A 14,719-nucleotide genomic window follows, 5' to 3' on the forward strand; every position below is an offset into this window, starting at 1 on the left:
CTCAGAGTGTGCCTGGGGAAGGGTTCGGACGGTCCTCCCCTTTCAGAGAAACTGAGTCACGAGGTAGTGCGTGCCCCGCCCCCCCCATACCCGGAGTCTCGGAAGGAGCGGCGCGTTGGCGCCCGCAAGCGGCCCCTGTGGCGGCGCCCCGCGTGGTCTTGACCCACGTGGCTGCCGGGGGCGGTGCCTGTCTGGAGGTGGGTGGGTGGGTCCCCAAGGTCGCGGGCCTGCCTGGAGCACAGGCCGCCCTCAGGCAGCCGGCCCCCCCTCCCCAGCCCTCCTCCAAGGAACCCACGTCGAAGAGCGGAGCAACCCGTCTTGGGGAAACTGAAACACAGGATAGTGGAGGAATTTGTCCAAACCACACACATCAGCAACAGAGCCGGGCCGGGACCCCAGAACGCTCAGCCTCCGGTCCTGGCTCTGATCCCTCAGGGCAGGGGGCAAGCTGTCTCCCCTCCTTTTCTCCCCCTTCAAGTGGGCGCGATGCAGCCACTGTCTCTGACTGTTGTGAGGGCCAAAGGGGCACCAAGGTGCCCTTCAAACCCCAAATGCTTCCTCTCCCCACCCCGACCGTCCGCCCCTCCACACAAATCTGTCCTGGGCCTACCAGGTGCCTGGAGGGAAGACTGGGTTCCCAGCCGTGGGCCGTGTCCCGCCAGGACCCCTCCTCCCGCCCCAGGGGCTGAGATGGCAGCACAGACGCAACTTGGAGGCGGCGGTGGGGCAGTCGCTCTGCCTTCATCTTTAATGGCCAGTGCGGTACAGTTAGTGGACAGACGGGTGGACACCGGACGCAGAGGGGCAGGGTGGTCACAGCGGTGCCGTGGGAACCTGTCCTCCCCGTGGAGAAGCCCGTCTTTGGCAGGATGCTCTGGGAACGCCCCCAGCTCGGGGCACCGAGCTAGCCTGGACCTCTGGGGGGACCCCACCCCTTCCTACTTGCCAGGGACTCCCCGGACAGGGCTCAAGGCCTAGGTCACAGGTTGACTTTAGCCAGGGTGTGGGCCCTGCTCTGCGGCCCCCAAACTGTCCCCCTCCTGTATCACAGGGGGAGGATCCGGAGAAGTCATCCGGGGTCCCCAGGCAGGCACAGACCCCCAGGCCTGTGGCATCAGGTGGGTACCAGGGTGCACGGGGGGTGCTGGCGTGGGGTGGGTGCACCCAGGCCAGCACCAAAGCTGGGGCTGCAGAAAGGCCAGCGCAGACCGTGGTCTGAAACCATTCAGACGTAGAGCTACAGCTCCTTCACGGCAAACGCATTTTGCTGGGGAGACCCAGCGTTTAAGAACGGGGACGGGGAGGCCTGGGGGCGAGGGGTCCCCAGTGAAGGAGGTGCTGAGGACAGTGTGGTTGGGGCCATGGGGCCCTCAAAGCAGAGCCAGGTGAGGGTCACCAGAAGGGGACACCAGCTGGTGGTCTGTCACTGTCCTGGCTGGCGCTGGGACCACGGGACACACGCAGGTGGCAAAGGGCGGCGTGAGACGGAACGCGGAGCACAGTGCTGGCGGGACCCTGTGGCAGCCACACGTCCAGGCCTCCGAGAACTTGGCAGAACCTTGGGGCCGGAGTGAGGGCAGGTGGGCCCAGAGAGGGTGGCGGTATTGGCACGGGGAGGAGGCCGGGGCCCCGCAGGCACTGCAGGCAGGGGTGGGGAAGGGCCCCGGCAGCCCTCCCTGGGCAGGGCTGGGGGCCCAGGCCTGGCTCAGAGGCCAGCGGGGAAGGAGGCGTTGGCGGCGGAGCGGTCGGGGCAGCTGCCGTGGGCGTCCCGCGTGAGGCTGTAGGTGCAGTAGGCCACGGCCGAGCCCAGCGTCAGCCCCGTCATGTAGGACACGGTCATGGTGTTCCCTGCGGACAGGACCGGACCTCAGCTGGCGGGAGGGGCCCTGGGGGGAGGGGGGCCGCAGCGAGGGCTGGAGCCGAAGCCCTAGCTTCTCAGGTGTGAAGCAGTGACCACGGCCAGCTCCCGCCTGGGAGGTGGCCGCCCCAGGACTGTTCCACCCTGACTGAAAGTGCCGGGCGCTCCAGGCCTCGCCTGCTTCTCTTTCTCTCCAGCGTCCTACCTCCAACTGCTTCCTCGTCATGGACCACTTAGGATGTCTACTGGGCTTCCTGAACCTACTGTGTCCAGAACCCCCCTCCAGTGCCCCTTCCCACACGGCCCCCTCCCCATCTCACTTGACGGCAATCCAACTTTCTTGCCGTGAGCAGCAGGCCCCCCTTGGGAGTCCTTCTTGACCTCCCCCCTCTCCCCACCCCCCGTCCCTTTCTCACACTCCGTCTCCCAGTCCATCAGCTGGCCCCGTGGGCCCTGCAGTCAAAACGGATCCAGAATCCAGCACTTTCTTCCAGGTCCCTCCCACCTGTTTACTACTCCACTGCTGCCCCCTGCCCCAGGGCCTTTGCACATGCTATCCCCGCCACTCCGAACACTCTTCCCTTGCATTGTCACGTGGCTCCTCACTACTTCCGCCAGGTCTCTGCTCAAATCACCTCCTCAGTGAAGCCTTCCCAGACTGCTCTGCTTCCATTGTGAACCCCCTACCGCGACTCCCTCGTCCCATTACTCTGTTTTACATTCCTCAACCACGCTCATCACCATCCAACACATTACATCTTTTTGTTGTCTCTTTGTCACCTCTGGACTGTCAACCCCACAAACATAGGGATCACTGTTTTGTCACCACTGTGTCCCCAGAACGTAGAACAGTACCAGGCGCACAGTAGGGGCTCACCAAGTAGCTGTGAGATGAATGAGGGGGTAAGTGGTTGGCGAACGTCCCCAAGCTACGAGCTCCGAGGCTGACTTGACCCTGAGACCCAAAGGTAGCTTCTCGCTGTGTGGTCTTGACTTCTACGGGCCTGGGTTTCCCTGCCTGGCAGTGGACAGTCCTGCAGACAAGCCGGGCACGGGCCGAGCAGGGCCTTACCTGCTAGCTCCCGCTGCTTGGGGCTCACTTTGCCCGCCGCCAGGATCATGGGCACGCTGCCGAAGTAGCCGTTGCTGATGCCCATGAGTAGGGAGAGGATGCAGGGCCAGGCTGGGTGGCGGAGGGCGGGCGTGCTGCTGGGGTAGACGCACAGGATGAAGAGGGGGATGAAGACCACACGGAGGCAGGAGCAGGCCAGCAGGTGCGTGCCCCGCCATTCCACGGGCAGCGCCGCCAGGATCTGTGGGGAGACAGACGTGTGGGCCCCTGCCACTCCCCGAGCCCTCTCCCCAAGCCCACTCCCCTCGCATCTTCCCGGCAGCCTCCAGACACACCTCTATCCCTGGACACTCCCGGCTCAGGCTGTGTCCCTGTCCTTTCCCACCTTTGTCCACGAAACCCCATCAAACCCCTCATATGGCAACACACAGTCCTTGCTGTTTGCCCGGCACCCAGCGAAATACGGCACACGTGCCCCTGTTCAGCCCGCACGGCACCCTCGCTGGGTGGGGCTCTTGACGTTATTTGAGAAACGAGGATACAGAGGCCCAGAAAGTCAGGCCCACCTGCATCAACACGTACGAAGTGGCAGCAACTGAACCCATTAACTAAGCTTTGCTCCCTCGGGAAGCACAGACTCGAGTTTCTCAGACCTCCCAGCTGTGTGACCACAAGCAGATGGCTTTCCCTCTCTGAGCCTTGCATTCTTCTACAGAAGACCAACGACAGGCCGGCCATTTCTGGGTGCCCTCCTTCGTGTGCCCACACCTGTGCTCAACTAGTGAGTGTGGGGCAAGCGCCGCCTCCCACTCCTCTCAGCTGCGGTCTGGACCATGGCTCAGCTCCCGCCCTCCCCACCAGGAGCCACGTGCATCCTCAGCTTGGGGCCTGCGCCTCCCCGGGGACCCTCCCCGCGGCTCCCGCAGTGACCCTGGCGTCGGCTGCCCCCACCCACGGCGTCCTCCCCCAGGGCCGGGAGGGTTGGCGGGGGCGCCCACCTTGCCCACGAAGTCAGAGAGGTTGAACACGGCCATGATGAGAATGGGCAGCCACTCGCCCAGGATGCAGTGGCGGATCTCGGACTCGAGACCCGGAAACAGGCACAGCGTGATGAAGTAGGTCACGGCGATGGAGAGCATGTCCGCCCAGATGACGCGGGCCACCACGTAGCGGTGCAGCAGCAGGGCTGTGGGCGGCCGGCGGGGTCAGGGGGCGGCACCCCTAAGGGGCCCCAGCCCACCGGAACACCCCCTGCCCTCCGCGCGCAGCCGAGACACGGGACGCCGGGGCCCAGCCCGCCCCACCTCGGAAGGAGGGCCAGCTGCGCCTGATTCTCGGCCGAGGCACATCAAAGCGCGTGTAGGCTCCGCCGCCGCCGGTCACCTCGTGGGCTGGGCTGTCCTTCGGGGACCCGCCGTTGGCCAGGCCTGGGCCCTGGTGCTCCTGGAAGGGGGACCGGGTGGGACGCGTTTGGGTGAGAGGCCCCCGCAGGCTCCTGCCAGCCGCTTCCTCGCTGTCCCGCAAACACGCCAAGCTCCTCCCACGCCGCGGAGCCTCTGCGCGTGCGCTCCTCTCTGCCCCACCCCAAGCCTTTCGTGTGGGTCTTCACGCCCCTCCGCACGGCTCAGGTCTCAGCCCAGAGCCACTCGCGGACCCTCCGTGAGCATTAAGGGGGCCCCAGTTTCTGACGTGGGCCTTGTCACAGCCGGCCTCCCTTTGCCCGGTCTCTGGCTCCGCGCAGTGTCCCCAGCCGAGGGCCCAGCGAGGGTGACTCGCTGGAACGTCTTCGAGAACATTCTGGCTCCCCCTGCCCTGCCCTCCTCGTGGCCCCGCTCCCCGGCGTCTCAGCCTCCACACCTGCGCTATGTGGTCCTGCCGCCACCAGAGGGCGCCCCAGCTCCCCAGGATGGCTCCGGGCGGGCCTGCGGGGAGGCCACAGGTGTGGGCCATCACAGCAGGGGTGGGGAGGTTAAGGCCTCAGGTGTGGGCTGTCACAGCCAGGGGGCCTCAGGCCTCAGGTGTGTGGTGCCACCAAGGGATGAAACCTTGGTCCACAGAACGAAGGAGGGCCCGTGGGTAGGAGCCTCCGGCCACAGGAGGAGCTGGAGCCTGAGACGACAGCGACAGCGGGGCGCGGCTGGAGGAGCTCGGCTGGGATGGGGCGGGGGCCGTGCCGGGCCTCCCGGGTCCCTCCGCCGACCTCGCGACTTACAAAGTGCACGTCCTCGGCGGCCACGTCGTGGTGCACGCGGTAGCCGGCCCTGCGGCCGGGGCGGGGCCGCGCCGTGTGGTAGAGCACGAAGCGGCTGCCCCGCACCAGCAGGTGCAGCAGGAAGCAGAGCAGCTCCAGGCCCGCGGAGACCAGGAAGAAGATGAGCGTGCCGGCCCGCTCGTCGGGCAGCAGCAGCTTCGTGAGGATGCGGCTCAGGGAGACCATCACGCCCGCCGTGCCTGCGGGGGGAGGGGCCGTGACGCGGGCGACCCCGCCCACTCGACCCCGCCCCGCCCCCCAGCAGCCCTGGGACACGGACACGCCGTGGCTGCCCACAGGATGCGCCCGCGCAGACCGCCCCTCTCTGGCCCCTGCGCCGCCTCACACACACACACACACACACACACACACACACACACACACACCCCGCCCCCAGGTGCACTGATCGCGTGCCTGCTGTGTGCCCGGCACCGTCGGCCCTAAGGACACAGTGGGGACGACGCACGTGGGCCCTTCCTTCTGGGGCTCGTTGGGGAGAGGCCCCAAACAGATCGCAGAAAAACACCAACGGCTGTGCAGGATTTGGGGGGACAGGCAGAGACGAGGGGGCGAGCATCTATTGGCAGGGTGGCAGGGGGCGGGCGTGAGTTCTATGTGTTTGTGTTTGCGGAGCTGAAAGGAAGTGGTGAGCTTGGAACCAGGTGGGTGGGGTCCTAAGGTCACAGGGGAAGGTGGTGGGGGTCACGGCAAGCGGGGTACCTTCCTGGAACCAAACTCCACAGACGCGAGGCTTGGAGCCCTGGGGGCACCTGGTCGGCCTCACCGTGTGTAGAGGGTACAGAGTACCCCAAAGGGGAGAAATGGGGCCCAGAGGCCACATGAGTCCTGCCCCACGGCACGACTGAGCCTGGCCCATCCAGGCCCGGAAGGAAGACTGAGGACATCTGGACGAGGTGCTCCGAAGTGCTTGCGGCTGGGCTGAGGGTGGGGCGGCCCCTGTGCTGGAGGGCAGCAAGACAGGAGGGGGAGTCGGCTGCTCGGACCGGGGCTGGGGCTCAGGGATCACCCCGGAGGGCAGGTCCACACGACCTGCAGGGTCTTGGAGCACTGGGTGTCGGGTAGGTCTCAGGTTTGAGCAAGGGGGTGCCCTTCACTGAGCAGGGGCCGGTGGGATGACGTGTTGGGCTTGGGAAAGGGAGTCTGAGTTGCCAAGTGGGGGTGGGGCTCTGAGGAGAGCTTGATGCCGAGGGCCGGCACTTGGCGTGATCACGGGTGTAGATGAGCTGCCCCTGCACACACGTGCACACACGAAACGTACGCCTTGCACACACGCTGCGAGACGCTCGAGACCCATGCTCAGAGTGTGGCACGTCCTCCTCACATCACAAAGGGCTCTGCACCCGAAGAGACCACGCCTATCACAGCCCCATCCCTCCTGTCTGGGAGTCCGGCCCCCCACCAGCCAGGCGATCCCCAGCCCCGCATACCCAGGGCTCCTGAGCCCCGCCTCGGTCCCAGGAAGAGGGTCCCAGAGCCCAGGCAGCCCGGCGCCCCGCTCCGGGGCTCTGCAGATACTCACTCTCCCCCGTCATCACCCCCTGCGTGTACCTCTTGGGCAGCATCCCCGTGTACCCGTAGAAGCTGGATTGCTGCACTTGAGAGAGAGAGAGAGAGAAGTGACCGTGAGACACCACTTATCACCTGTTTGCTTGGAGCAGAATTCAGAAGTTTGAGAACACTGTTGGCAAGGGTTGCTGGGAAAAGACATTAACACCACTGGGGGCAGAGGGACCTTGTCCAGTCCCCTCGCGGGGTGTGGTGGAAACAGCACGGCCCCCTGCATAGCACAGTCCTGCCTTCCACGTCCCCGCCCCGGGGCTGGCCAGGCTCCCCGACCTCCTCTGGTCATTGACACCCAAGCAGAAATGACACGTGTCACTCCTGGACCAGGGAGGAAAAGCCCACATGGTCTTCCGGTCTGTCTTTCCCCAGGGGCGGCCACAGAAGAGGCCACGTGTTACAGACGGGGAGCCACCGTCACTCAGTCTGAGTGAGTGTGGAAATAACCCCACCGACACGCTGGACGTGCAGCAAGAGCCAGAAATAAGGCTGGTTCTGAGAAGCCACTGAGATCTCTGGGCTCGTTTGTTACCACAGCATAATGTCTCATCCTGACCAACAAGACAGAAGTGCAGCAGTATCTGGGGAAAATGAAAACGTACTGGCTCAAGCCCTACGGTCTAGTGACTCCACGCCTAGAAGTAAACCCTGGAGCAGGGCTGACAAACTAGGATCTCCGGGTGGTTACCAGCATTTTTTTTTTTTTTAATGAAATAGAACAGAGCAGACCTGAGTACAAAGCCTGGATTGAGAATATTATTTCACAAAGCCTTGATTTCATTTATAAACACACACACATACACATGCACACATGTGTGCTGGGTCATAATGTGAAATGTATCTCTTCCTGGAAGTCACGATCAACAGAACAATTGGCCTGGACCTTTGCAAACATCATTGCCACAAAAGACAGGGAAAGGCTGAGGACCATTCGGATTAAAGGAGACTAAAGACGTGACTAGTGATGCAACGTGTGATCCTGGGCTGGGTCCTGGGTCAGAAAAACCAAACGCTGTACAGGACATTACCGCGACAAACAGTGAAATGATTATGGATTGTAGATCCGATAATAGTATTGTATCAATGTTAAATGTCCCGATTTTGGCAACTGTAAATGTGGTTCTAGAAGAGATGCCTTAGGTTTAGCTGTTAAACACCCTGAACTGTTACCATTTAGGCAAAGAAGCATGATGATGTCTGCAAGTAATTCCCAAACGGTTTAAGGACAAAACATACATTTTCTATTTATATATATTTAGGGGAAATTTCATATATATACATATACTTTAGAAGGGGGAGGAGGGGGACTTCCCTGGTGGCGCAATGGTTAAGACTCCACGCTCCCAGTGCAGGGGGCCTGGCTTCGATCCCTGTTCAGGGAACTAGATCCCGCATGCCGCAACTAAAGATCCCGCACTCAGCAACGAAGATCCTGCATGCCGCTACTAAGACCCAGTGCAGCCAAATAAATAAATACATATTTTTAAAAAAAGATTCTTATTAAAAAAAAAAAAGAAGGTGGCGGCAGGGAGGGGGAACAGAGAAAGCCAGCGAAGGAAAGAAAGCACATGTGGCAAAATGTTAATAATTGGTGAATCTACGTGAAAGGTATATGGGAACTCATTATATTATTCTTAACTTTCCATAGGTTTGAAATAGTTTCAAAATAAAAAGTTAAAAAGAAATTTTTTGAAAGCTACCATCCAAGAGAAACACAGTGACACGGTGACATGGGCAGGAGAGGTTATGAAGCCCAGTTTATACCTGAGAAAACCAGGGAACTGCCTCGATGTCCACATGGCATGTGGGCATGTGTGTGGAGTGTGTGCTCTGACACTGTGTGTGACCAGCGCACGCAGCCCTCTGGGTGTGCAGTGTGTGTGCACGTGTGGAAGTAGACACGCCATGTGCACGTGGACACGTACCGGCACTGAGTCTGGCTCACCCTGCATTAACATGCCCCCAGCACACGAACAGGGCCAGTGGGACGGCCCGCAGTGGGCACCCAGGGGCTCAGCCCACCCCGGGCCCTGGCCCTACCTGTGCAGCCGAAGGCCACGGTGCCCACCGCAGCCAGGTTGATGGCATAAGCCTGGTCACGAGAGAAGAGCTGCAGCCACACGTCGCAGATGCTGATGAAGAGGAGGGGGCCCAAGGCTAAGAGGTAGCCTGTGTGGGGAGAGGTCAGAGAGGCGGCAATCGGTGGTGGGCTGGGGGAGCCCCTCATCCCCCCAACATAGAGCCAGGTCTGAGGTGCCCTCTCTGCCTTTTTCCCCTTAATACTGGGAGGGCGGGGACATCTTAGAGTTCTCGGAGGGGCACCCAGAAGGCTTCCTGGAGGAGGCGCCTCTTGAGCTGGGTTTTGAAGCTGAATGTTACCATGGAGACAAAGGGGAAAGGAAGAGCAGGGAAGAGCAAGGGCCCCGGGGCACATGTGGGGCGCACAGCAGCCTCGCCAGGCGCAGGCATCATGCCAGTGTGTGTTACACGCGCATGGGCCTGACACTGTTTTCATAGTTGAACCCCATGACGTTCCTAGGAGGTGCGCCCATCTTACAGACAAGGAGAGCGCGGTGCACACAGGGAATGGAGGGGCATGTGACGGACAGGTGTGAGGGCTGGGAGCCGGGCGGGCAGCGGGCAGCGTACCCGCGGTGATCCTCGTGTGCAGGCTCAGTCTCTCCACCAGCGCGTTGTTCAGGAGCACAGCCACCAGCGCCACCAGGATGTAGGTGAGGCTCATGTCAAACACGATCGAGGTCCCTGGGGGGGGGAGGGTAACAGGGGTTCAGGGGAGCCCCACCCTCTGCACCTGCCCCGCCCCGGGCACTGCTTCCTCCCTCGCCCCAAAGGGGCTGACAGCCCAGAGAGGGTGAGTGGCTGCCCTCGGGGTCACACAGCAATTCACAGCCGAGCTAGGGTTTGCATAAATGGGCTCCCCGAGTGGGGTCCTGCCCCAGGGGTTTCTGGAGGGTGGCAGGCCTGAGCCAAGTGTGCGGGGCGGCACGCGATGGCAGGACGCGGCTGCGGGGGACCCACCTGGGTACTTGTGGTGCAGGAGGGTGGCAGGCCTGAGCCAAGTGTGCGGGGCGGCACGCGATGGCAGGACGCGGCGGCGGGGGACCCACCTGGGTACTTGTGGTGCAGGAGGGTGGCAGGCCTGAGCCAAGTGTGCGGGGCGGCACGCGATGGCAGGACGCGGCGGCGGGGGACCCACCTGGGTACTTGTGGTGCAGGAGGGTGGCAGGCCTGAGCCAAGTGTGCAGGGCGGCACACGATGGCAGGACGCGGCGGCGGGGGACCCACCTGGGTACTTGTGGTGCAGGTAGTCTACGTCGGTGATGAAGCTGTTGTACGGCAGCAGGAAGCCCACACCAGCCAGGAGCATTGCAAAGTAGATGGCGTGGTAGCGGTCATCAGGCACCGGCTCCTCTGCCAGTAAACCCAGACACCAGGTGAGACGTGGACAAGCCCATTCACGGCCACGACCGCCACATCAGGGCTGCAGTCCACCACCGTGGCCACAGCCCACCATGGCACCCCCATCATGACCACCGTAGCCACAGCCACGCCGGCTGCCACCCCGAACCACAGACATGGCATCCCACCATTCATCTGTCACTGCCACCGGAAGCACTGCCACCTTAGCCACCATCACCATGGCCACTCTCACCATATCCAAGCCACCAAAGCCATCATGACCGTGGCTACTCTCCATCACTATGGCCACAGCTGCCCACGCCACCACCATCATGGCCATTATCAAAAGTCACCAAACACCATGGCCACTGTCACCATCGTACCCACCATCATGACCACCATCACCATACCCACGGTCCACCATCACTGTGGCCACTGCCACTGTATCCACCAGCATCACGGCTGCCGTCACCCTGGCCACCATCCATCCCCATAGCCATGGTGGCCAAAGCCGCTGCATCACAGCTGGTATCATCACCTTACAGCCACTGTAGCCATGGTCGCTGTCACTGTGGCCGCTCTCCACCTTCATGGCCGCGGCTGCCCCAGTCACCCCAGTCATGGCTGCTAGACATACAGCCACCAAGACCACGGCCACTGCAGCCATCACCACAGCCACTGTCCGTTACCAAGAGGCTGCTGCCGCCGTGACTCTCACCATCACGGCCACTGAAGCAGCTGGCTGGAGAGAACAGTGAAATGGCCTTTTGCAGACTCAGCTCCGGGACCAGCTGGGTGGCCAGACCTGGTGGGGCTGAGGCAGTGTCCTCTGGGAGGCTACCTATGCTCTAAACCAGCATCCAATAGACAGGGCTGATTCTCCTACAGTTCGCGTTCACATATCCAGGAACCACGCGCGGAAGTGGGAGTGGGACCACTCACTATGACCCTTAGAGATCCACCAGCAAAATGTTTGCTTCCCACCCCCATGACTTGAGGCTCCGCTGGTCCAGAGGGCTTCGCTCCAAAGGGAGGAATGGTTCCACCCCGAGACACAGTGATTGATCCTGCAGAGAAGAGGGTTGCTGCGCTGGCCGTGGGGACTGATCCTGACCATCACGGGGAAATCAGGTTGCTCCCATGTGTGGGAATAAGAGAGTAGGTCTGCAAGACGGGCGATTCCTTATGGCCTCTCTCAGGACATCCAATCCCTGTGATACAGTCAATGGAAAACGATACCAACCCAAGCCCAGCAAGACTGCTAGTGATCCAGAGCCTTCAAGAACGAAGGTTGGGGGAATTCCCTGGCGGTCCGGTGGTTAGGAGTTGGCACTCTCACTGCTGGGGCCCCAGGTTTGATCCCTGGTCGGGGAACTAAAATCCCATAAGCCACATGGTGCGGCCAAGAAAAAAAAAAAAAAAAAGAACGAAGCTTGGGTCACCCACCGGGCAAAGAACCATGACCAGTTAAGATGCTTGTGGTGGGCAAATGGACTATGGGATGGGTGGTGGGAGAAGGTAGTTATAAATACCAGCTACAATCATGTGACTAGTCACAGACACGAGGACTAATATTGTTACGAGTATTGCTTCCTCTTTTTGATATGAATATGTGTGTGTACGTATTAATCAAATGCTTTTATTCACTTTCTCACCCCTGTATCATCTAACGTAGGATGTGTTCGTAACAGTTAACGCTGTATCTCAGTATTGAAGTTCGGGGCATCAAAGGAGAAGTGTGAACATCAACACACAAGGACTTCGCATCCTTTGGGGAAAGGGTTAGTATGTTTTTTTTCGTGTGGGGGTCAGTTATGTCCTGGTAGGTGGGGGGTTGACTGTTAGTGTCTTTATCTGGAGACTAAGTATGGTTTAGGGAGCTGTATATAGGAGGCAAGCTGGTAAGGGGTGGACTTTAATGGTCAGTTTGTAGGTCAACTTGGAGGCTGAACCACAGTCCTCAGTTGTTCAATCAAACACTGACCAAGGTGCTGCTGTGAAAAGATTTTTCTTTCACAGAAAAATCACACAAAGCCCCTCCTTAGTTACTTTAAGTTTGATCAAAAGGGAATTTACCCTGGGTGGGCCTGACCTAATCAGGTAAGACCTTGAGGCCTTCCCAGAACTCAGGGACCCCAAAAGGCTCGTGCCCCTGGGATTCCAGCCTGCTTGTGATCTTCCGTCCTGACCACCTGCCTGATGGACTTCAGACTGGCTTAGCCAGCCTCCTCTTTAGTCAGCCAATGTCCTGTAATAAATGCATATGGATATCTATACATCTATATCTGTACTGCATCTTTAACTCTCTTTCTAGCTCTGTCTGTCTCCTACTGGCTCTGGTAGAACCTTGACTGATGCAGCCACCGTCACCATAGCCATTACAGCTAAAATCACCACTGCCCTGGTCACCATGGCCACCATCCACTTCTATGGCCACAGCAACGTGGCATCCACTACCTGGCCAGGAGAAGCCTGGGCATGGGCCCCGAGCTGACTCTGTCCATACACACGGGTGCAGGGAGATTATCCCAACCCAACATGGGTCTCAGCCAGCAGAATCTCCACTCCCCATCTGCAAAGAGGGGACGGAAGCTGAGAATAAGTCTCCATGTCAGAGCCTGAAGTGGTCCTAGTATATTTGACCTGTAGCCGGCCCCCAAATGAGCTATCACTTACAGGGGGCCTCCTGAGTGCCGGGAAACATCTTAAGCCACGTTTTGTGGATCCAGTTGCAAGCACATTAGGGTGGCCCCAGGATCATTCCCCTTTTCCAGATGAAGAAACTGAGGCCCAGAGAACAGTGACTTACTCAAGGTCCCTGAGTGGACAGAGACAGGAGCTTGGGTTGAACCCAAATCTGCCCGACTCCAGACCTGCACACTGCCCACTCTGCAAGTCTGATCTCACAGGCAACTGGCCTATTTCCTCCATGTAGGGAACCTGAGGCTCCGAGAGGTTGAGGCACTTGCCCTAGGACACACAGCCAGGTAGAAAACCGGGTATTTGTTTCTTGGGGGTTTTTTTTGGGAGGGCCGTGCTGTGCAGCTTGTGGGATTTTAGTTCCCTGACCAGGGATTGAACCTGGACCCTTGGCAGTGAAAGTGCGGAGTCCTAACCACTGGACCGCCAGGGAAGTCCCCAGAACTGGGGTGTTTGAACCTCACATCAATCCTCTTTTCGGACACTTTCCCATCTCCACTGAAGTGAGGCATGGCTTGCTCTGACCCAAGAATGCAGCCAACACAATATGCGTCAGTCACAGACAGAAGTTTACATACAGGTCAGTGCATGATTCGCCGTGTGCCCTCCCACCTCCTCAGTGGTCGTGGAAACCCACGTTAAGATGGAGCCTTCCCTGGGCACACGGCATTAGTGAAGGCACTGGGCCGGTGGGCTCGATTGTTACTGCAGCAGATCTAATCCATCCTGACCGACGCTGCCTCCCGGGTTCAATGACCCCCCCAAGGTTCCCCATCCCGGGAAGGCTCCTGAGGGCTCCCACAGCCGTCCCTGCTTTGGGGCAGAGGCGTACCCTGGCCGCACCCTCACTCACCAGAGTCCGTGGAAATCGGGATGCCCCTGGCCCTACTGCCCTGGGCCTGGGCCACCCCTGCCACCACCTCCTCCAGCTGGCCGCTGTCGAAGCTGAAGCTCATCACCACGCTCCTGTGCGGCGTGCTCGCCACGCTGGGCTCCTGGAGTTGCTGGCTGCCCACCGAGCCCATGGCAGCTCTGCTGCAGGGAAAGCGGATGAGGCAGGCTGGGGAGGCCAGGAGGGGATCCCCGCCCCACTGCCACTCGGCCAAGCCTACACCCCCGGGGGACCACCACCCTCTCTATCCACCCCACCTACTTTGAAACAGCGCGCAGGAGCACACAAACCTAAGCGGACGAGGGATGTCACGTGACTTGCGTCTTACGCTGCTCTCTGGCTGCAGCAGAGAGCAAGGCTGGAGGCCTGCGTGAGGGCGGCGGCAGTGGGCACAGCGGAGAGAAAGAGACGGGGGGAGAAATAGTCTGAACACTTTGTGCGCCAGCACCGTGCTCGAGCGTCCCACGAACCAGCTCCCTCTGGGAGGGGGTTCCGACATTCACTCATTTGACAGCCGATGTTAGAGCGTGAACGTCCCCCCGGCCCACCACCCCGATCTCACAGGCAGCAAGGGGTGGGGTGTTGGGGGGGGGGGGTCTAGTTTTTTCCCTGAAGCATTGATCAGTTTGTTTTTCTGACAACCTTTATTAATTTATCTGATTGCCAAAAGGATACAAATTCGCTGTAGAGAATTTGAGACAAAGATGGGACACGGAAGCACCGGGTACTGAGCGTAGCACTTCCGCTTCCTGGGCCGCCCCGAGCACGTATGGGGGAACCCACGGAAGAAGCCGGGAGACAGGCCGCTTCCCGAGGGATCCCACGTGCCCGGCGCTACTCCGAGTCTCTCTGAGGATGGCGCCAGCCACGCCCAGCTCCCCCACCTCTGCTTGTCCCATCTAACGTCCTTCCTGCCTCAGTTTACCTGCTCCCCCGCCTCCAGAT

At 60.3% G+C, this 14,719-nt stretch overlaps 1 protein-coding gene across 2 annotated transcripts; it reads right to left on the reverse strand.

The window, feature by feature from the left end:
- Window positions 1-1,648: 1,648 nt before the first annotated feature.
- On the reverse strand, window positions 1,649-13,907 carry SLC29A4 (solute carrier family 29 member 4). 2 transcript variants are annotated; one of them, XM_059897198.1, is made up of 11 exons: window positions 13,736-13,907; window positions 12,460-12,467; window positions 10,069-10,192; window positions 9,412-9,525; window positions 8,803-8,894; window positions 6,722-6,791; window positions 5,143-5,381; window positions 4,235-4,373; window positions 3,929-4,116; window positions 2,931-3,171; window positions 1,649-1,848 (listed from the first exon to the last, which is right to left on the reverse strand). In XM_059897198.1, exons 1-11 carry the CDS (start codon window positions 13,905-13,907, stop codon window positions 1,706-1,708), a joined length of 1,530 nt encoding a protein of 509 aa, XP_059753181.1. In that variant the 3' UTR covers window positions 1,649-1,705. The 2 variants fall into 2 exon arrangements, with proteins under 2 accessions (XP_059753181.1, XP_059753180.1); XM_059897197.1 differs by having other exon boundaries at window positions 6,722-6,796; window positions 8,803-8,931.
- Window positions 13,908-14,719: the final 812 nt, after the last annotated feature.

Source organism: Balaenoptera ricei, chromosome 15, assembly GCF_028023285.1.
Source record: "Balaenoptera ricei isolate mBalRic1 chromosome 15, mBalRic1.hap2, whole genome shotgun sequence".
Lineage (NCBI taxonomy): Eukaryota > Metazoa > Chordata > Mammalia > Artiodactyla > Balaenopteridae > Balaenoptera > Balaenoptera ricei.